Genomic DNA, 21,308 nt, shown 5'->3' on the forward strand with positions numbered 1-21,308 from the left:
GCTAAATGTCATGAATCAAAATACAGGGTCTCCCTTTCCTAGACTAGCCATCATGGAAATGGCCAAGTGGGAGGATTTATTCTTATCCCAAAACATTAAATAAAAGCATGGGGCTATCCTAGACACCTACAGGAAGTAATAGGTTGACTATTTTCAAAATCTTGGCAGAAAACAAGTGGCTGAGCCAAATTGAGGAGAGAGCTCAATAAAAAGGGACTACTTACAAAGAAGGGTAGGGAAACCACAGGGCCAGTAAGGTGCATTGGAAGTTGTGCTGGACTAGTAAAGGAACCAGGGTTAGAACCCAGGAGTTCTTGGCTCTAAGTCCAGCACAATTTCCAATGCACCTTAATTATCCAGGGTTGCACATCTGGGCAATGTTGGATGAGATCTGTCCAGGGGGTGCACAGTCAACGCTGTCTGCACAGTTCCCGAGTAGAAGTTCCAGAGCCCTCTCCCTACCTGCCCCACCCTTTATGGAGGCATTTGGAACTAGATGGAGGCTTAGATAGGCTGTGTTTCCTGCATCAGCACATCCACACAGCAAAGCTCCCTCCCTTGGCCTTTGGTCTGCTGCAAAGATATTAAAAGTATTTATATTATTAGACAATGCTGGGCTATCACAGTTTCTAAGATTAAAAATCTTGATATCATTTATGACTCACCTCTTTGTCTCACACTTGTGTCTAGTCTATGGGTGAATTCAGTTGGTCCAACCCTAAAAATATGCAGAATCTGATATTCCTCCCCTCACCTGTTATAACCACTCTTATCCAAGCTCTGTCCAAACTTACCTGGTTCACTGCAATGGCTTCCTGGCTGATGCCTCTGGATCTGCTCTTGGCCCTCAGCAGATCCATTTCCACACTGGCCACAACATAAGTTGTGTGATTTAACTGAAAATAAAAGTGAGGACATTGAAGACAGATGGCTGTCTCCAATAAAAGCCAAAGTCCTTGCTAAAACCAACAAGGCCTACAGTGTCTGTCCTCTGCCTCTCCTCTCTGGCTTCACCTTCCTCTGCCCCCAAGCTCATCACTTTGGTCATGCCAGACACATGTCCAGCTCAGCCGCGCTGCTCCTGCTGTGTGTAATGTGTGGATCCCCGTATGACTGAGTCCCTGCCTCCCTCAGGTTTTTGCTCAAGTCATCTCAGTGAGGCCTTACTTGCCCACTTTACATAAAACTTCAGCCCTATCCCCATTTTACTTTTTCCTTAGCACTTACCGTGATCTGGATCCATGTATGTATCCTTCCACACATACATACACTTCGTGTGTATGCATGTATAATCCTTATAATGTACATGTATGCATTTGTGTGTACAGTGTACATCTGTTATACACACATATACTTGTATTATGTTTTAAATAAATGCACAATATGTATATATGTTATATGTGTGTGTGTTATAGAGATAGATTTTTTTTTTAACTTATTTTGCTTCTTTTCCTTCTCCTCATGAGGGGAGAGGTTTTCATGTTTTGTCACTAGTCTCCAAGCACCTAGAAAGCTACCGTCAGTGTAGTGTCGAGTGCTCAATAGTACATTCAGCAGTCACTTGTTGAATCATTTCATCCCAACTGGAGATGATCCTTACTTTGGGCTTTGCTCAGGGCAATATTTTCTGGCTTGAGACACTTGTTTCTGTAAGAACTCTCATTTTCATCCATCCGTTCAACCATCCTCCAATTATCCAGTTACCTTTTGTTGAATACTGATAGCATGCCAGCTAATATATGTCTATTTCCTAACTTCTGATTCACTTATGTGAAAACAGAATCCATGTGGAATATAGGGGAAGTTTTAAATCCTGGTTTTATCACCATTTGGCTAGGTGGTCTTGAACAAACTAGGAAGTCCAAATTCTTTAGTTTTCCTAGGTCTCTTTGTCCTCAGACGTAAAATGAGAGTTGGGATAAAATCATATTTTGTTATTATATTTGTGAATTCAATAAATTTATAGAAATGTTGAGGATACTATACTGTAAAAGGCAAATAAATGAAAAGGGAAAGATCTGGAAGACAGCATCAGTCTTAAAGCCGCTCTTGTTTCCAACCAGAGAGAGGAAGATTGAGAGACAGTGCTGAAGATGTCAGGGATATGGAATTTCATAGACAAGGAGACCAACAATGATGACAAGAAATTAAACTGAAAGTTCAAATCTAATGGAAAATAGATTCACAGTTACCAGGGGCTGGGGGCAAAGAAAATGGAGAATTGTTGCTTAATTAGTACAGAATTTCCATTTGAGGTTATGAAAAAGTTTTGGAAATAGACAGAGGTAATAGTTGTATAATATAATGCATGTAATTAATGCCTCTGAATTGTACACATAAAAAATGGTTGAAATGGCAAATTTCATGTTATATATATTTTACAACAATAAAAAGTTTCTTTTTCAAAGAAAGGAAATAAGATTAGAGACACAAAGGACATTGAGTTTTAGTGAAGAGAGCAAACAGCTGTGGATTTGAAGGCCAACTTCTCCACTTTCAAATTGTTTTATCTGAGGTAGAAGGCTGTGGGGCCCCTTTGTCCTTGCCTCCTCAACATTACAATGGGGATTGCAACAGCCCCCTCAGAGAAAGGCACTGTGTGCGCAGCATCTGACAAGTGGTAGGTACACAAACGTTCATCCTCTTAACGCCCCTTAATCAGATCCATAGAACCTTAGCATCAGAGGAAGCCCTGGAGGTTCCCTCAGCTTCCACTCTCATTGTACAGATGACAGAGCAAGGTCTAAGGTCTCACTGTGGTCTCCTAGCAAGTGCAGAGCCAGCGTCCAGATTCCCTTAGTCTGCTGCAAAGCCAGCAAACTCCAGTCCTGGAGCCAAATCCAGCTTACCTCATGTATTTACATAGCCAGCGAGCTAAGACTGGTTTTACACCAATATCTTTACTAGACAGGTAGTTGCTGCTGTGGGTTTTGGGGGTTGGTTTTTTGGGGGCTGTTGTAGCCTTGTGGAATCTTAGTTCTCTGATCAGGGATTGAACCCCTGCCCTCTGCAGTGAAAATGTGGAGCCTTAACCACTGGGATGCCAGGGAACTCCCTGGTTTTACATTTTTTAACAGTAGGAAAAAACATCAAAAGAAAAATGCATCAGATCACATGGGTGTTATACGAAATTCAAATTTCTGTGTCCATAAATAAAGTTTTATTACAACATAGCCATGCTATTCCAAATCCTGAAAGATGATGCTATGAAAGTGCTGCACTCAATATGCCAGCAAATTTGGAAAACTCAGCAGTGGCCACAGGACTGGAAAAGGTCAGTTTTCATTCCTATCCCAAAGAAAGGCAATGCCAAAGAATGCTCAAACTACCGCACAATTGCACTCATCTCACACGCTAGTAAAGTAATGCTCAAAATTCTCCAAGCCAGGCTTCAGCAATATGTGAACCGTGAACTTCCTGGTGTTCAAGCTGGTTTTAGAAAAGGCAGAGGAACCAGAGATCAAATTGCCAACATCCTCTGGATCATGGAAAAAGCAAGAGAGTTCCAGAAAAACATATATTTCTGCTTTATTGACTATGCCAAAGCCTTTGACTGTGTGGATCACAATAAACTGTGGAATATTCTGAAAGAGATACCAGACCAGATACCAGAAAGGGAATACCAGACCTCTTGAGAGGTCTTGAGAAATTTGTATGCAGGTCAGGAAGCAACGGTTAGAACTGGACATGGAACAACAGACTGGTTCCAAATAGGAAAAGGAGTTCATCAAGGCTGTATATTGTCACCCTGTTTATTTAACTTATATGCGGAGTACATCATGAGAAACGCTGGACTGGAAGAAACACAAGCTGGAATCAAGATTGCCGGGAGAAATATCAATAACCTCAGACATGCAGATGACACCACCCTTATGGCAGAAAGTGAAGAGGAACTCAAAAGCCTCTTGATGAAAGTGAAAGTGGAGAGTGAAAAAGTTGGCTTAAAGCTCAACATTCAGAAAACGAAGATCATGGCATCCGGTCCCATCACTTCATGGGAAATAGATGGGGAAACAGTGGAAACAGTGTCAGACTTTATTTTTCTGGGCTCCAAAATCAATACAGATGGTGACTGCAGCCATGAAATTAAAAGACACTTACTCCTTGGAAGGAAAGTTATGACCAACCTAGATAGCATATTCAAAAGCAGAGACATTACTTTGCCAACAAAGGTCCGTCTAGTCAAGGCTATGGTTTTTCCTGTGGTCATGTATGGATGTGAAAGTTGGACTGTGAAGAAGGCTGAGCGCCAAAGAATTGATGCTTTTGAACTGTGGTGTTGGAGAAGACTCTTGAGAGTCCCTTGGACTGCAAGGAGATCCAACCAGTCCATTCTGAAGGAGATCAGCCCTGGGATTTCTTTGGAGGGAATGATGTTAAAGCTGAAACTCCAGTGCTTTGGCCACTTCATGTGAAGAGTTGACTCATTGGAAAAGACTCTGATGCTGGAGGGATTGGGGGCAGGAGGAGAAGGGGACGACAGAGGATGAGATGGCTGGATGGCATTTGTTGAATTGTGGGTGTTCACTAGTTGTAAATTGAAGGAGAGAGACAAGGGAGCATCTTATACCATGATGCTGATGTCGCCACTCATAAATCTTTGAAACCTAAATAGACATCTATGGAATACTCATTTCACATGTTGATTTTTAGTATTTGATACATATATATTTAGAGCTTATCCATCACTATGTTGCATTATAGATTGCTATTATTCAATCACTGAGTTGAATTCTTTCAGGAATATACTTCACTTTGGTTTCCTCAGAAGCCTAGGAGATCTGATAAAGTTATTAAAACTCATGCTCTTAAACTCACCTTTTGGCAGCATGACTTGGGCAATTTCTGGAGACAATCTTACGTTCCTTTTAAATTATTATAAGCAACTTATTGCCCGTAAAATAATGTCCAGACTACTTATCAAACCATTCAAGTTCCTTATATATAGTCCCAATTGGCCTTCTCTACCTCATTCCTTGCCATTGCCCCAGCCCTGAGCTCTTTACAAGAAAGCTACAGCTCAGCCATCCTGGAATACTCATTGTTCTCATACATTTTCTTTCCCTTCTCTGTCTCTTTGCTTAATCTCTTCCAATTAGCTGAATGCTCTTTACTCCATGTCAGAAAGGTGAGCTCCTACTTATACTGCAAGGTATAAATTGTGATTTAATTCTTCTTGCCTTTATGAACTTTACTTGAATTTTCTGAACTCAAAACATAGCTAATTATTTCCTCTTCTCTGCTGCCAAAGAACTTTGTTCTCACCTCTATCATAGCATGAGTCATACTAGAAAGTGAACTCCTTGAGAACTAGGCTTGTAGCTTATTGGTCTCTGTGTTTTCAGTCATGTGCACAGTGTCTGGAGGCACTCAGAAAATAGTCATCAAATAAACAAATGAATGAAAGTAAGCGCAGATAAATCAATCTAGCTAAGCACTGACTTGTGGGATTTTTTTGGTTGTTGTTTATTTGTTTGTTTTAATCTGATGGAGTATTCAAGTGGGTAAGGTCTTCAAGTGGGAGACGTTAAGAATAGACATACCAAAAAGAGATGCCTGGTTTCCAGGACCCTTTTAAGAATTCAATGAGATAGTACTTTACAAGGGAATAAATAAGTATTAGATGTCAAATAATTGCCCTTCAGTAAAGGATTTGTTGTTTCTCTTCTCAAAGTGAAAGTGAACATGTTAGTCACTCAGTCGTGTCCGACTCTGCAACCCCATGGACTGTAGCCTGCCAGGCTCCTCTGTCCAAGGAATTCGCCAGGCAAGAATACTGGAGTGGATCGCCATTCCCTTCTCCAGGGGATCTTTCTGACCCAGGGATTGAACCCTGGTCTCCTGCACTATAGGCAAACTTTTTACCATCTGAGCTACTAGGGAAGCCTCTTCTTAAGTAAATATCAATCACCGTTCTCTGAGATTCAGAGAGAGGCTGTGACGGGAGCTGTCATATTCAGAGAGGCAAAGGAATACTTCCTGGTTGGTCATGGCTAATGTTTGCTATTCCATATCTCCAAATTAGAGAATCCAGAATCTGCAGCCTTCTCTTCTCCCATGTGAATACTAGCATGACAAAGGCAGCAAACATCTCCTCATAATGCTTATGTTGTATTTGGATTTCAGATCCTCAGCCCCTGGTATACTGAATTCCTGGATGAAGAGGACTACTGGTTTCTCATTTTTACAGTAGGAGGGACTTTGAGTTGGGGAGGAATCATGAGGTTGAGGGAAGAAAAGGGAGTTACTGCTCTTTCAGAAGTGCTCTTTGTTAAAGTCAATGAAATGTTATTTTTCTATTAACTGGGGTTGATGGTCTCATGTTCTAAAGAGAAACCTCTCAAGGAAAAAGATCCAAGTGCATAAGCTCGCTTTGAAGAAGTCACATTCATATAGAATTTCTCACTTATAGAGAAAGAGTTTGATTTGAAGGTGTGTGGTATATATGGGGTGGGTGTGTGTGTATCTGTAAAGGAAAAATAGTTCTTAACAAACTGAAAATAATCAGAGTCCATGTGACAGGGAGGCAAAGAAGGACCAAACTGTAAAAATCTTGCTTCTGGCCTAGTTCCTATAGCAAATGCTGTCTGCCACCATCTCCTTCTCTTAGACTCAGAGCAGGCTCATCAGCACCAAGTGGCGTAAAAAAGAATCTATAAGAAAAGAAGATATCATTCTTCTTTACAAGAGATTTGAGGAATCACTGGAGTTAAGCCAGGGTTTGGCTAACATGGAAGAAATGGAATCTATGCAATGGCAAAAGATAGCTACTGAGGACCTGAAGCAAGGTGGGTCCCTCCGGGTAGAAAGGAAGTCTCCAGTGTTTCTGGCAGGTAAGGTCAGTCACCATAATTTTTTTTTATCCTTACATACAAGCAGCTGTGAAATATTAGTATTTTAACATTAAGTATTTACTATGTGTCAGCACTATGCAATGCAAAGGTGATAAAGAGGACCTCATTTGATCTTCCAAATAACATGTGAGGTAAGTACAGGATAACTGAGGCATAGAAAGGACAAGTTACATTTCCAAGGTCACACAGTAAGTGACAGAGTCAAGATCTGAATCCAGACTGACTGACTGCAGAGGCCCCCACTGGCTCTGAAAGGGAACCAGAGAACTCAAGTTTGACCAGGCTCATGCCCACCAAGACATCACCACAGTTATATACTGATTACTCCATTTCATGCATCTGAAAAACATGTGCCATTCCTCCCCAGAATCAGGTCTAAGACATTTCTGTGAATATATTTTCAATAGCCACTCGCTTCCCCCAACGTAACACACCAGCCACCCAGGCAGTGGAGAGCCTTGATTAGGAACACAAGGCCCTGCTGCCCCACAGATCTGGCTTATATCCTAGCTCTGCTAGTGACTGTGTGAACATGAACAATGTATTTAACCTATCTTCAAGCCCCGTTTCTCTCAACTGTAAAATGGGAATAATAGGCTTGTTGTGAAGATGACCCAAGACCATCCATGAAAGCTATTAACACAACATTTGGCAATAGTAAGAGTAGCCACTATTGTTCAAATTGAACAAACTGCTTTAATTATCAGTGCTGAGGCAGTCAGAGTACTGCAATATTTCTCAAACTTCAAAGCACGATAAATACTTTTGACTTCATTTTGGGAAACATATACCTGTATATGTATGTGTGTGTATAAATATATATTAAAATTTTTTCACAAAGCAACACCTGTCCTTATTACATAAGATTATATACTCTCATACTCTCTATGTTATTCCATTTCATTTTGTAAAAGCTGGTAATAACTGTTTTTTGACATTCTATTGAGTTATGACATACGTACTAGTAATCAGTTCAGTCACTCAGTCGTGTCTGACTCTTTGCAACCCCATGAATTGCAGCACACCAGGCCTCCCTGTCCATCACCAACTCTCGGAGTCCACCCAAACCCATGTCCATCGAGTCGGCGATGCCATCCAGCCATCTCACCCTCTGTTGTCCCCTTCTCCTCCTGCCCTCAATCTTTCCCAGCATCAGGGTCTTTTTCAAATGAGTCAGGTCTTCGCATCAGGTGGCCAAAGGACTGGAGTTTCAGCTTCAACATCAGTCCTTCCAATGAACACCCAGGACTGATCTCCTTTAGTATGGACTGATTGGATCTCCTTGCAGTCCAAGGGACTCTCGAGAGCCTTCTCCAACACAACAGTTCAAAAGCATCAATTATTTGGTGCTCAGCTTTCTTTATAGTACAACTTTCACATCCATACATGACTACTAGAAAAACCATAGCCTTGACTACACAGACCTTTGTTGGCAAAGTAACGTCTCTGATTTTTAATATGCTGTCTGCTGCTGCTGCTAAGTCACTTCGGTCATGTCCGACTCTGTGTGACCGCATAGACAGCAGCCACCTGGCTCCCCCATCCCTGGGATTCTCCAGACAAGAACACTGCAGTGGGTTGCCATTTCCTTCTCCAATTCAAGAAAGTGAAAAGTGAAAGTGAAGTCGCTCAGTCGTGTCTGACTCTCAGCGACCCCATGGACTGCAGCCTACCAGGCTCATCCATCCATGGGATTTTCCAGGCAAAGTACCGGAGTGGGGTGCCATTGCCTTCTCCGAATATGCTGTCTAGGTTGGTCATAACTTTCCTTCCAAGGAGTAAGCATCTTTTAATTTCATAGCTGCAATCAACATCTGCAGTGATTTTGGAGCCCACTTCATGGCAAATGGATGGGGAAACAATGGCTGACTTTATTTTTTTGGGCTCCAAAATCACTGCAGATGGTGATTGCAGCCATGAAATTTGTAATCAAGATCTTTGAAAATTCATTTCCACCACTCCTTTGCTCTGTGAGCTTACTTGGCCAGCCACTGTATCTCCCTGAGTCTCATTTCCTCATCTACAGAACGGGGATGATGGCATTGTTGAAAGGATAGGCGGTAATGTATTTGCACAGCAAGTAGGTCCTCAACAAGTAGTACTTGTTAGATTCCACTAAAAAATGTAACCCTCACCTCTTTTAAAACTTGGATGTGCACTCTGTGTACAAAGCAGGTGGTTTGGGTGCTTGCCCTTTGGAACATACTCGGGCATGAATTATTAAAAGCTAGCATGAACAGGCCATCTGGTTTACCTTAGGATTTCCCCTTCTCTAAATCCCAAACATTCCAGTCCTCTCCCAGGAATCAAGAGAAAAGTGAAAGAAAGGATGGCTGATAAATTTGACCCTACACATGCTGGGCAAGGGGCATTCCCCTTGATGGCCATGAAATGCCAGGAGGGATCAGGAAGAGTGGTAATCACCTCCATGGAGATGCCCCCTCCCTCCCTCCAGCATACCCTCTGCCATTGCTTTCTTGAAATGCAAATCTACCCCAGTGAAGGGCCTCCGGTGCATTTGTCCAAGTCCGGGCCCTGGCTCCCCAAGTAGGCTGATGCCTCCACTCAGACGATGCCATAAACTCTCTGAGCATCAGAGCTAGAATACTCTCATATTTCTTGTAGAGAAACTGAGCCGAGGTAAGAGTCTTGCCCAAGGTTTCTCAGCAAGGGAGGGATTGATGAAAGACTAGAAAACTGAATCGATAGCAGCAATAATCCACTGCTTTTGCCACTGCAGTCTTCTGACTGAGAGACGGTAACGATGACAGTGACTATGCTGACCTAAGGGCACTGACGCTCAGCGGGCCACACCCCATATGCCTCCTAGATCCCACCAGTATAACCTGCAAAAGTCCTGGACTGCCCTAGAGTTTCAGGGAAGCTGTGGGTGATGAGATTTACCCTAAATCTCAGCGCTCATAACACGAATGAGTGTTTTGACCTTGGGAGGCACAGTGCTGCTATTCTGCCATTGCCTATCAGTATCAGTTAAGTTGCTTAGTTGTGTCCAACTCTCTGCGACCCCATGGATATAGCACGCCAGACTTCCCTGTCCATCACCAACTCCTGGAGCTTACTCAGACTCATGTCCATCAAGTCGGTGATGCCATCCAACCACCTCATCCTCTGTCATCCCCTTCTCCTTCCACCTTCTATCTTTCCCAGCATCAGTGTGTTTTCCAAGTGAGTCAGTTCTTAGCATCAGGTGGCCAAAATATTGGAGTTTCAACTTCAGCATCAGTTCATATTCATCCTTCCAATGAATATTCAGGACTGATTTCCTTTAGGATTGCCTGGGCAATGGCACCCCACTCCAGTACTCTTGCCTGGAAAATCCCATGGGCAGAGGAGCCTGGTAGGCTCCATGGGGTCACTGAGGGTCAGACACGACTGAACGATTTCACTTTCACTTTTCACTTTCCTGCATTGGAGAAGGAAATGGCAACCCACTCCAGTGTTCTTGCCTGGAGAATCCCAGGGACGGGGAGCCTGGTGGGCTGCCGTCTATGGGGTCGCACAGAGTTGGACACGACTGAAGTGACTTAGCAGCTTAGCAGCAGCAATACCTCATTAAAACTTCTCTTGCTGCCTCACCCTTACAGTCCCATCTCATTTTGAATACAGAAAGTCATTCCCTCCCAATTCACCATGCATGACTAGACATGATCTATAACTACCTTTAGAAAAAAATAATTCACTCTCAAAGGACAATTATTCACAACTATTGATATTCAGAGATATGAGAATTCTGAAGGTAATTGCATCAAATTTTTTGGCGCAATAGCAGAATGTTTGAATGCATTTGCAGCTCCTCCCTATACTAGATGGGGTTTGAAAGGGTCCATATTCATTTGGATGAATTACTTCTAGTATATATGTTAACACTTAGTGCCTCTTCCAAAGTCATATCAGTTACCCTTAAGCAGAAAATTTCCACGGGTCAGGTCTCCCCAAGAAAGGCAAAAGCCCCCATTCTAGAGGATAGGGGAGGCAGTATTTTCTTGCTTCTGATTTGGCCTAGGAAACTTGTATTTCCTATATAAACATTCCAGTAAAACACTATTGTCCTACCTAAATAGCATTTTAAAGACAATACTTGCAAAAAAAAAAAAAAAAAGTGTGTGAATCTTTGATACCAGAGTAGACAAGACTCCATTTTTGTTTTCCCCTATTTGATAGACATAGAGAAAATGGCCTTTGAGGAACTCTGTTATAAGTATCCAAAGGTGGCCATAGAGAAGATCAGTGATGACTACAAAATATATTGTGAAAAAGTACCTCATATAGGTAAGTGTTTAAACTCAAAGATAGATGTGAGACAACCAGGTAAGAGAGAATCTCAAAACCACAAGAGGCATAAACCAAAAAAACGATGGTCAGCAGAGAATGACCATGTCTGTCTTTTCTCCTACAAAGCCAAAGAAGGGCATCATGAAAGTCAGATGCAATTGTAAATGAATGAAGACGATGATGAAATTGTTAATTCCTACCTTCTTACTTAGTTATCACTCTGGGGTTTTCAACAATACAGATTTGTCTCCTACCAAGATTTCTGGAGTCATAGTTTTGTGAAAGGAGATTTTTGGGGGGGTATGTTCTTAGAAATAACACCCATATGGGCATGAGGAAAGCAGAACTGGGCAGAGGTAGATGCTGAACTGTGAGGTAGTTATGATAAACATCAGCAGATCCTATAGGAAGCTCTAAAGCTAAGATAGCCCTTCAGAGTTGTCCCTCATTGAGGCAAGAAACTTGTACCTCCTCACTGACTCAAATGGGATGTGACTGACTTTGGGAGGACATAACCTTGGGTCAGGCAGTGCCCTTTGGCCAAAGACACTTCCAGAGAGGACCTCACCTGTGGCAGCAGCCAGTAACTCCAGGCAGCTGGGAAAATGAGTGCTTTGCTCCTAAAGAAATGAGCTAAGACATGCACCAGAGCACTCAGTATTGTCCACTTACTTTGTAAGGAAATTTTACCCCATCTTGGAACAGTTCTTCCAGGAGTCTGGTGGCTTCCTTTCCTAGGGAACTTATGTAAGAAAGGCTGACACACACTATTAACGGCTTGTCTGGAGATCACAACAAATACTCCTTTTCTCCTTGCTTTTCTGCTCGTGACAGATTCCTTCTATGGTTCTGCTAGTGGTTCTGCTGGTCTCAGGGGACTTACTTGGCAAGATAACCTAGACTTTCACCCCTGAGAGACATGAGCCCTTGATCATCAGGACTTCTCAGGCTGTGGCTGCTCACCTGTTGATTTACCATCACAATTGGACAAGAGATACCAGGAGGGCCAAGTGCATTCTGCACAGCCCCTGCTACATAACTGATGACCATAGTCAATGGCCCCGCCAGTGCAGTGACTCCTTTGCCTCCCTGCTAGCCTCTGGCATAAGGAACTTAAAGTGACTGAGCTCCTACTGTGTCCCTAGTGGTAGCATTCCCACTCTGGGATCCTGGACCTCCAAGCTGGCACAGTCCAATACAGGAGCCACTAGTCCAATTGTGGCCATTGAGCTCTTGAAATATAGCTGGTACCAATAGGTTAAATAATGCACATTACTAAAATTAATTTCACTCTTTTCCTTTTAGTTTTTTAAATTTGACTGCTAGAAATTTTAAATTTATATAATACATGTGGCTCCCATTATATTTCTATTGGACAGTGCTGGTCCAGATCCACAGAACCTAAAGTTGTAAAGATTAAACATTTCCCTAAGTAGGTCACCAAAACTGATGATAAATGGATCTCTTCTACTGTCATCCCTTGATTCTCATATTCAATATTCGACTCACTGGGGGCCACAGCACCATATTATGGTCTTCGGTTTTTCCTGGAGGATGATGCCTCATTTTTCAAAAAGTATCATCTCCAAGCTGGTGTGACAGACAGCTAGACCTTCAAAAAATGGCTTTGTTACTCTACCAGGCCAGCGGCTCTCATAGGTGACAAAACTAGTGGATCCAACTATTGTATGCCCTTTGCCAATCCGCTTTATATTGTGAGTATATCTCTTGACCAGAGGCAGTGTTACGGGGGATCCTATTCAGGGGATCAAACACTTGTAAGCCCCAAATATCAATGCTAACTGAAACCTCACAGTTAGGAATACATGTCAGTTCCAGTCCAATACAGCTGCCCCTTCCAGAATAAAAAGGTCCAGTGTCATCAAATTGCCACCAAGTGGGTTGCTGGTTTTCCATGAAGGATGTTGAAATATGTGAGTTTTAGTTTTAGTGTTTGTCTCTTGCTGGCAAGTTGAACATTCGGCAGCACTGGTAGCTAAATCAGCCTTAATGAGTATGGGGCCCATGCTACTGGGTCCATACACAGCCTCCATCCCTTTCACCTACCTACTCTGTTCATGAGCTCATTGTGCCAATGCTGGGATGGACTGGGACAGACAGTGATTTCAGAAGGACTGTGATATCAGACTTGCTGACATCAACTGGCTAAGTCCCTCCATCTTCTTGCTCCTTTAGTGCCTCTTTCTTAGTGGTTGTTTATTGATGGGCTTTGAGATGCAATACAAAGATCTTCATATTTCAAATATATATATATATATATATATTCTGATCATCTATTTCTTTTTGTATGACTTTTGGTAAATTGTGCCTTTCAAACAATTTCATCTATGTTTTCAAACTGTGACATGGAGTTTTTCTTAGTATTCTTTTCTTACCCTTTTTATATCTATGGTATCTGTAGTGATATTCTTGCTTTCATTTCTGATACAAGTAATCTGTGTCCTCTCTCTGTTTTTCTTAGTCTAGCCAGAGACTTATTGATATTATTGATTTTTTCAAAGAACCATGTTTTGTCTTCATTGATTTTCTCTATTGATTTCCTTACAATTTCATTGAATTCTGCTCTAAGTTCTATTATTTCTTCTCTTCTGCTTACTTTGGATTTTATTTGCTCTTCTTTTTTCACTTTCCTAAGGTAGAACTTAGAGGATTGATTTAGATGATCTTTCTTCTATTTTTATATACACATGTAATGCTATACATTTTCCTCTAATTGCTACTTTTTCTCATCTCCCAAATTTTGATAAGTTGTGCTTTCATTTTTATTTAATTTAAAATACTTTAAAAATTTCTTCTTTGACCCATGTGTTATTAGAAGTATGTTTTTAAATCTCCATGTGTTTTGAGATTTTTCCAGCTATCTTTCTGTCATTGAGTTCTAGTTTAAGTGCTTTGTGATCTGACAGCAGACGTATGATTTCTATTCATTTAAATTTTGTAAGGTATGTGTATGGCCCAGAATGTGTTTAGCACTGGTAAATGTTTCATGTGAGCTTCAGCAAAGAGTGTGTTCCACTGCTGTTTGATAAAATGGTTTGTAGCCATCTAGTTGATTGCTCCAGTTGATTGATGGTGTTGTTGATTTCAACCAGATCCTTATTGATATCCTGCCTGCTGGATCTTTCCATCTGTGACAGAGGAGTGTTGAAGTGTCCAACTTTGAAAGTGGATTTACATTTTCCTCCTTGTAGTTCTGTCGCGCATAGAGCTCTTGTTTTGTTCACATAGTTTGATACTCCAGTAGGCACATGTATGTTAAAAATTGTTGTATCTTCTTAGAGAGTTGACCCCCTTATCATTATGTATATCTCTCCTTTCTCTGAAGACTGTTCTGTATAAAATTAATACTCTTCTTTTTTTTAAAAAGTTACTTTTGGCTATGCTGGGTCTTCATTGCTGTGCACAGGCTTTCTCTAGTTGAGGCTAGTGGGGGCTACTCTCTAGTTGCGGCCTGTGGGCTTCTTATTGCCATGGCTTCTCATCGCAAAGCATGAGCTCTAGAGTGAGGGCTCAGTGGTTGTGGGGCATGGGCTTAGTTGCATGTGGAATCTTCCCCAACCAGGGATAGAACCTGTGTCCCCTGCATTGCCAAGCAGATTCTTAACCATTGAACTACTAGGGAAGTCCTCTTCCTTTCTTTTGACTAGTGTTGGCATAGCATATTTTTCTCTATCCATATACTTATAATCTATATGTGTTTTTATATGTAAAGTCATATATTCAGTAGCTAATATACAGTACTTAGTGCAGCACTTTAACAGCATCATCTTTTAGGATTTGAAATGGCTCAGCTGGAATTTCATCACCTCCACTAGCTTTGTTTGTAGTATGTTTCCTAGGGCCCACTTGACTTCACACTCCAGGATGTCTGGCTCTAGGTGTGACCACACCATCATGGTTATCCGGATCATTAAGACCTATTTTGTACAATTCTTCTGTGCATTCTTGCCACCTCTTCTTAATATCTCTGCTTCTGTTTAGTCCTTGCCATTTCTGTCCTTTATTATGCCCATCTTTGCATGAAATGCACCCTTGGTATCTCCAATTTTCTTGAAGAGATCTCTGGTCTTTCCCATTCTATTGTTTTCCTCTATTTCTTTGCATTGTTCACTTAAGAAGGCTTTCTTATCTCTCCTTGCTCTTCTTTGGAACTCTGCCTTCAGTTGTGTGTATCTTTCCCTTCCTCCTTTGCCTTTCACCTCTCTTCTTTGTTTCAGCTATTTGTAAAGCCTCCTCAAACAATCATTTTGCCTTCTTGCATGTCTTTTTCTTTGGGATGGTTTTGGTCACTGCCTCCTATACAGTGTTACGAACCTCTGTCCATAGTTCTTCAGGTACTCTGTCTATCAGATCTAATCCCTTGAATCTTTTCGTCACCTCCACTGTATAATCCCAAAGGATTTGATTTAGGCCATACCTGAAAGGCCTACTGGTTTTCCCTACTTTCTTCAATTTAAATCTGAATTTTACACTAAGGAACTCATGAGCCACCATCAGCTCCAGATCTTGTGTTTGCTGACTGTATGGAGCTTCTCCATCTTTGGCTGCAAAGAACATAATCTGATTACTGTATTGACCATTGGGTGCCGTCCATGTGTAAAGTCATCTCTTGCATTGTTGGAAAAGGATGTTTGCTGTGACCAGCTTATTTTCTTGACAAAATTCTCTTAGCCTTTGCCCTGTTTCATTTTGTACTTCAGGGCCAAACTTATCTGTTATTCTGCATATTTCTTAATTTCCTACTTTTGCGTTCCAATCCCTTATGATGAAAACTACATCTTTTTTGGTGTTAGTTCTGGAAAGTCTTGTAGGTCTTCATAGAACTGGTCAACTCAAGCTGCTTTTGCTTCAGTGGTAAGAGCATAGACTTGGATGACTGTGATGTTGAATGGTTTGCCTTGGAAATGAACCAAGATCATTCTGTTGTTTCTGAGATGCACCCAAGTACTGTATTTCAGACTCTTTTGTTGACTATAAGGGCTACTCCATTTCTTCTAAGGGATTCTTGCCCACAGTAGTAGATATAATGAACTTCTGAATTAAATTTGCCCATTCCCATCCATTTTAGTTCACTGATAGCTAAGATGCCAAAGCCTTTGACTGTGTGGATCACAATAAACTGTGGAAATTTCTGAAAGAGATGGGAATACCAGACCACCTGACCTGCCTCTTGAGAAATCTATATGCAGGTCAGGAAGCAACAGTTAGAACTGGACATGGAACAACAGACTGGTTCCAAATAGGAAAAGGAGTATGTTGAGGCTGTATATTGTCACCCTGCTTATTTAACTTCTATGCAGAGTACATCATGAGAAACGCTGGGCTGGAAGAAGCACAAGCTAGAATCAAGAATGCTGGGAGAAATATCAATAACCTCAGATATGCAGATGATACCACCCTTATGGCAGAAAGTGAAGAGGAACTCAAAAGCCTCTTGATGAAAGTGAAAGAGGAGAGTGAAAAAGTTGGCTTAAAGCTCAACATTCAGAAAACTAAGATCATGGCATCTGGTCCCATCACTTCATGGGAAATAGATGGGGAAACAGTGGAAACAGTGTCAGACTTTATTTTTCTGGGCTCCAAAATTAATACAGATGGTGACTGCAGCCATGAAATTAAAAGACGCTTACTCCTTGGAAGGAAAGTTATGACCAACCTAGACAGCATATTCAAAAGCAGAGACATTCCTTTGCCAACAAAGGTTCGTCTAGTCAAGGCTACGGTTTTTCCAGTGTTCATGTATGAATGTGAGAGCTGGACTGGGAAGAAAGCTGAGTGCCAAAGAATTGATGCTTTTGAACTGTGGTGTTGGAGAAGACTCTTGAGAGTCCCTTGGACTGCAAGGAGATCCAACCAGTCCATTCTGAAGGAGATCAGCCCTGGGATTTCTTTGGAAGGAATGATGCTAAAGCTGAAACTCCAGTATTCTGGCCACCTCATGCGAAGAGTTGACTCATTGGAAAAGACCCTGATGCTGGGAGGGATTGGGGGCAGGAGGAGAAGGGGACAACAAAGGATGAGATGACTGGATGGCGTTACCGACTCGATGGACATGAGTTTGGGTGAACTCTGGGAGTTGGTGATGGACAGGGAGGCCTGGTGTGTTGTGATTCATGGGGTCACAAAGAGTCGGACACAACTGAGCCACTGAACTGTACTGAACTGAAGATGTCAATGTTCACTCTTGCCATCTCCTTCTTGGCCATGTCCTATTTACCTTGATTCATGAACCTAACAGTCCAGGTTCCTATGCAATATTTTCTTTACAGCATCAGCCTTTTACCACCAGACATGTCCACAACTGAGCATTGTTTCCACATTGGCCCAGCTGCTTCACTGTTACTGGAGCTATTAGTAATTGTCCTCTGCTCTTCTTCAGTAGTGTACTGGACACCTTCCAACCTGAGGGGTTCATATTCTGTTGTCATATCTTTTTGCTTTTTTATACTGTTCATGGGTTAGTCCAGTCAAAATACTGGAGTGGGTTACCATTTCCTTCTCCAGTGGACCAGGTTTTGTCAGAACTCTTCACTACGACCCATCCATCTTGGGTGGCCCTGCACAGCATGGCTCATAGCTTCATAGAGTTACATAAGTCCCTTTGCCACGACAAGACTGTGATCCATGAAGGAGAGTTTTAGGGAGCAAGTCCCCATAACAGCTGCTATCTCGGGCCACTGGCCACTGGGGACTTTGGTTTTTCTACATGCATTCAATGTTGATAATGTCCTTCGTACTTTGTTCTTTCTTACTGTCTGCAGTGTTCTTTATAATATGATGTTCCTCACTTTTGTAATTTTATTTTTAGATTTTACTATGGAAGTTTTCAGGGAACCAAAGATGGTTTTACGCTCAAAAAGGAGAATGTCATTCTTTAAAAGGGCAAATGTGAGGAAGCCTTTGATAAGACCCAGGTAAGACATAGGATCTGGTCACAACAATATGTTCATGCACACGCTGTCCTTAATCATACTGTGCATGCACAGGGATACTTTGTTATTTTAAATCACTATTTATTTTCTAAAATTTGCACCATGCAATGAATATTATACAATAACTTTTTAAAACTTAACAAGCTATCATGGATATCCTTTCATGTCAATATAAATAGATTTACCTTCTTCCATAGTATGGATGTTGCATGGTTTATTTAACTATATATTTTTAATGGACATGTATATTATCTTTACTTTTTCATTGGTATGACTAGTACCCCAAGAAACATTTTTGTATGGATATCCTTGCCAGTTTGTGTTTTTGTGGATTGCATACAGCTGTAGTGGTCTCCTAACTAGCTCCTTACTTCTTGTCTCAGCCTCTAAGTTCCCAATGCTAGACAAAGAGTCTGTGATCTTTTCTTTCAGAAATGCCCATTCTTTCTTTCCACTCACCTTAGCATAAGTTCCATCTCTACAAAATAAAGTTCTCCAGTTGTTTATCTGCTATGACTTCTACCTCCTCTGAAGTAATAAACCTTTAAAATACAAGAACTTACCATGTTCTATTTTTTACTACTTTTTAATTTTTTAAGTATGTTTTCCACCTTCTCAACTTGATGATAATTTTCTTACGCATGTCATTCATTCAGGCACTTATTTTTTTTAATTTAGTATTATCTATTAATGACTGACTGCATGAAAAGTTCTCTTATAGATGATAGAGATGTATTAGCACATACAAATTTGTTAGTCAATGTCACTGGCAGAATATTTTGTATAGAGAAAGCTTCCAGAAGTATGTTTTCAGTTACTGATAATGTTCATTGAGGGTTATAAGTCCTCTGTCTCTTCTAAATTCTCTAGATGGAGCTTCCTCCTCTTCAGGGAACTAAAATTACTCCCTGAAGTTCAATCATTTATCCCTTTTAAGGAACTGGAATTATTCCCTGAAATTCAATCATTTATTCCTTTTGCTGTTCCAGTTTGTACTATTCACCACTCTCCACTATGTCTACAGAAATATGTAGTTCCTAGTTTAGTTGAATATAAAAGAAGTCTTTTCTTTTCCTTCTCTCTCTCTTTTTTCTTTTCTTTTTTTTTTTTTTTTTTTTTTTTGATCACTCCATACAGCTGTGGAAACTTAATTCCCTGACTAGGGATTGAACCTGCACCCTTGGCAGTGAAAGTGTGGAATCCTAACCACTAGACAACCCAGGAATTCCCCCAATCTAGCTTTCTACTGTTATGTTTTATGTCCCTTCACCCTGTGTATTCTGTGTTTTAACAGATTTTCAAGTCTATTTGAAAATTTAGTATTTTCAAGTCTGTGAATACTATATTACATATCTGAAACTAATATAATATTATAAATCAGCCATACTTCAGTTAAAAAAACAATGGAGACTAAAGGTGGTGGAATGATATATTCAGACTAAACTCGGGGGAAGTAGAAGGAAGTAAATAATAAACGAGTGGAAATCAATAATATGAAGAGAAGAAAAATGAGAAAATCCAAGCACAAATAAGTTTTTTGTAAAGATTAACAAAATTGATAAACCATTAACTATACTGACAAAAGGGAAAAAGTGAGATGACACAGATTTCCAAAACCTGGACCAGAAGAGAGGACCACTGACCCTAAAGAAACTAACCTGTTTGTAAGAAAATGCAAGGAGTATGACAATGACAATTAGATGAAATAGAGCAATTTCTAGAAATACCCAAATTTCTGAAACTGACTCAAGAAATAGAAAATGTGAGTAAATCTCTATATCAAGAGAGGAAATTGGATTAATAATTTAAAATCTCACAGATAAAAGTCTAGACAGATGGCTTCACTGGAGAAAGCTATGAAATATTTAAAGAATAAATGCTACCAATAGTCTACAAACTCTTTGAGGAAATAGAGGAAAAAGGAACACTTCTTTTTTTTTTTTATATTTGGATTTTTTTTTAATTTTATTTTATTTTTAAACTTTACATAATTGTATTAGTTTTGCCAAATATCAAAATGAATCTGCCACAGGTATACATGTGTTCCCCATCCTGAACCCTCCTCCCTCCTCCCTCCCCATACCATCCCTCTGGGTCGTCCCAGTACACCAGCCCCAAGCATACAGTATCGTGCATCGAACCTGGACTAGCAACTCGTTTCATACATGATATTTTACATGTTTCAATACCATTCTCCCAAATCTTCCTACCCTCTCCCTCTCCCACAGAGTCCATAAGACTGTTCTATACATCAGTGTCTCTTTTGCTGTCTCGTACACAGGGTTATTGTTACCATCTTTCTAAATTCCATATATATGCGTTAGTATACTGTATTGGTGTTTTTCTTTCTGGCTTACTTCACTCTGTATAATAGGCTCCAGTTTCATCCACCTCATTAGAACTGATTCAAATGTATTCTTTTTAATGGCTGAATAATACTCCATTGTGTATATGTACCACAGCTTTCTTATCCATTCATCTGCTGATGGACATCTAGGTTGCTTCCATGTCCTGGCTATTATAAACAGTGCTGTGATGAACATTGGGGTACACGTGATCTTTCCCTTCTGGTTTCCTCAGTGTGTATGCCCAGCAGTGGGATTGCTGGGTCATAAGGCAGTTCTATTTCCAGTTTTTTAAGGAATCTCCACACTGTTCTCCATAGTGGCTGTACTAGTTTGCATTCCCACCAACAGTGTAAGAGGGTTCCCTTTTCTCCACACCCTCTCCAGCATTTATTACTTGTAGACTTTTGGATCACAGCCATTCTGACTGGTGTGAAATGGTACCTCATAGTGGTTTTGATTTGCATTTCTCTGATAATGAGTGATGTTGAGCATCTTTTCAGGAACACTTCTAATATGTTTATGAGGCAGCAAGTATTGTCCTGATCCCAAAGCCAAACAAAATTATCATAAGAAAACTGCAGACCAATAACCCTCTCAAACCTAGGTGTGAAAATCCTCAATAAAATATTAGCAAACCAAATTCAACCACATTTAAAAAGGATTATATACCATAACCAAGTGGGATTTATTCCAGGAATGCAAATAATGCATCTGAAAATAAATTAATACAATGCATCATGTTAATAAAATAAGGGAAAAAACTTCACACAAGTATATCAATTGATGCATTAAAAGCATTTTATAAAATCTAGCATCCATTTATGATAAAAATTCTCAATAAACTTAGAAGGGAATCATCT

The 21,308-nt window shown here is 40.6% G+C and overlaps 1 protein-coding gene across 1 annotated transcript in view; it reads left to right on the forward strand.

The window, feature by feature from the left end:
• Positions 1-21,308, forward strand: part of RGSL1 (regulator of G protein signaling like 1) — a 58,692-nt gene that overhangs the window by 12,990 nt on the left and 24,394 nt on the right. Inside the window, exons 8-11 of the mRNA XM_055583808.1 lie at positions 6,127-6,189; positions 6,611-6,833; positions 11,037-11,144; positions 17,977-18,082. Of these exons, the coding sequence (XP_055439783.1) occupies positions 6,127-6,189; positions 6,611-6,833; positions 11,037-11,144; positions 17,977-18,082 (500 nt within the window). The remainder of the gene's footprint in view (positions 1-6,126; positions 6,190-6,610; positions 6,834-11,036; positions 11,145-17,976; positions 18,083-21,308) is intronic.

The sequence above is a fragment of the Bubalus kerabau genome, chromosome 5, assembly GCF_029407905.1.
Source record: "Bubalus kerabau isolate K-KA32 ecotype Philippines breed swamp buffalo chromosome 5, PCC_UOA_SB_1v2, whole genome shotgun sequence".
Classification (NCBI taxonomy): domain Eukaryota; kingdom Metazoa; phylum Chordata; class Mammalia; order Artiodactyla; family Bovidae; genus Bubalus; species Bubalus kerabau.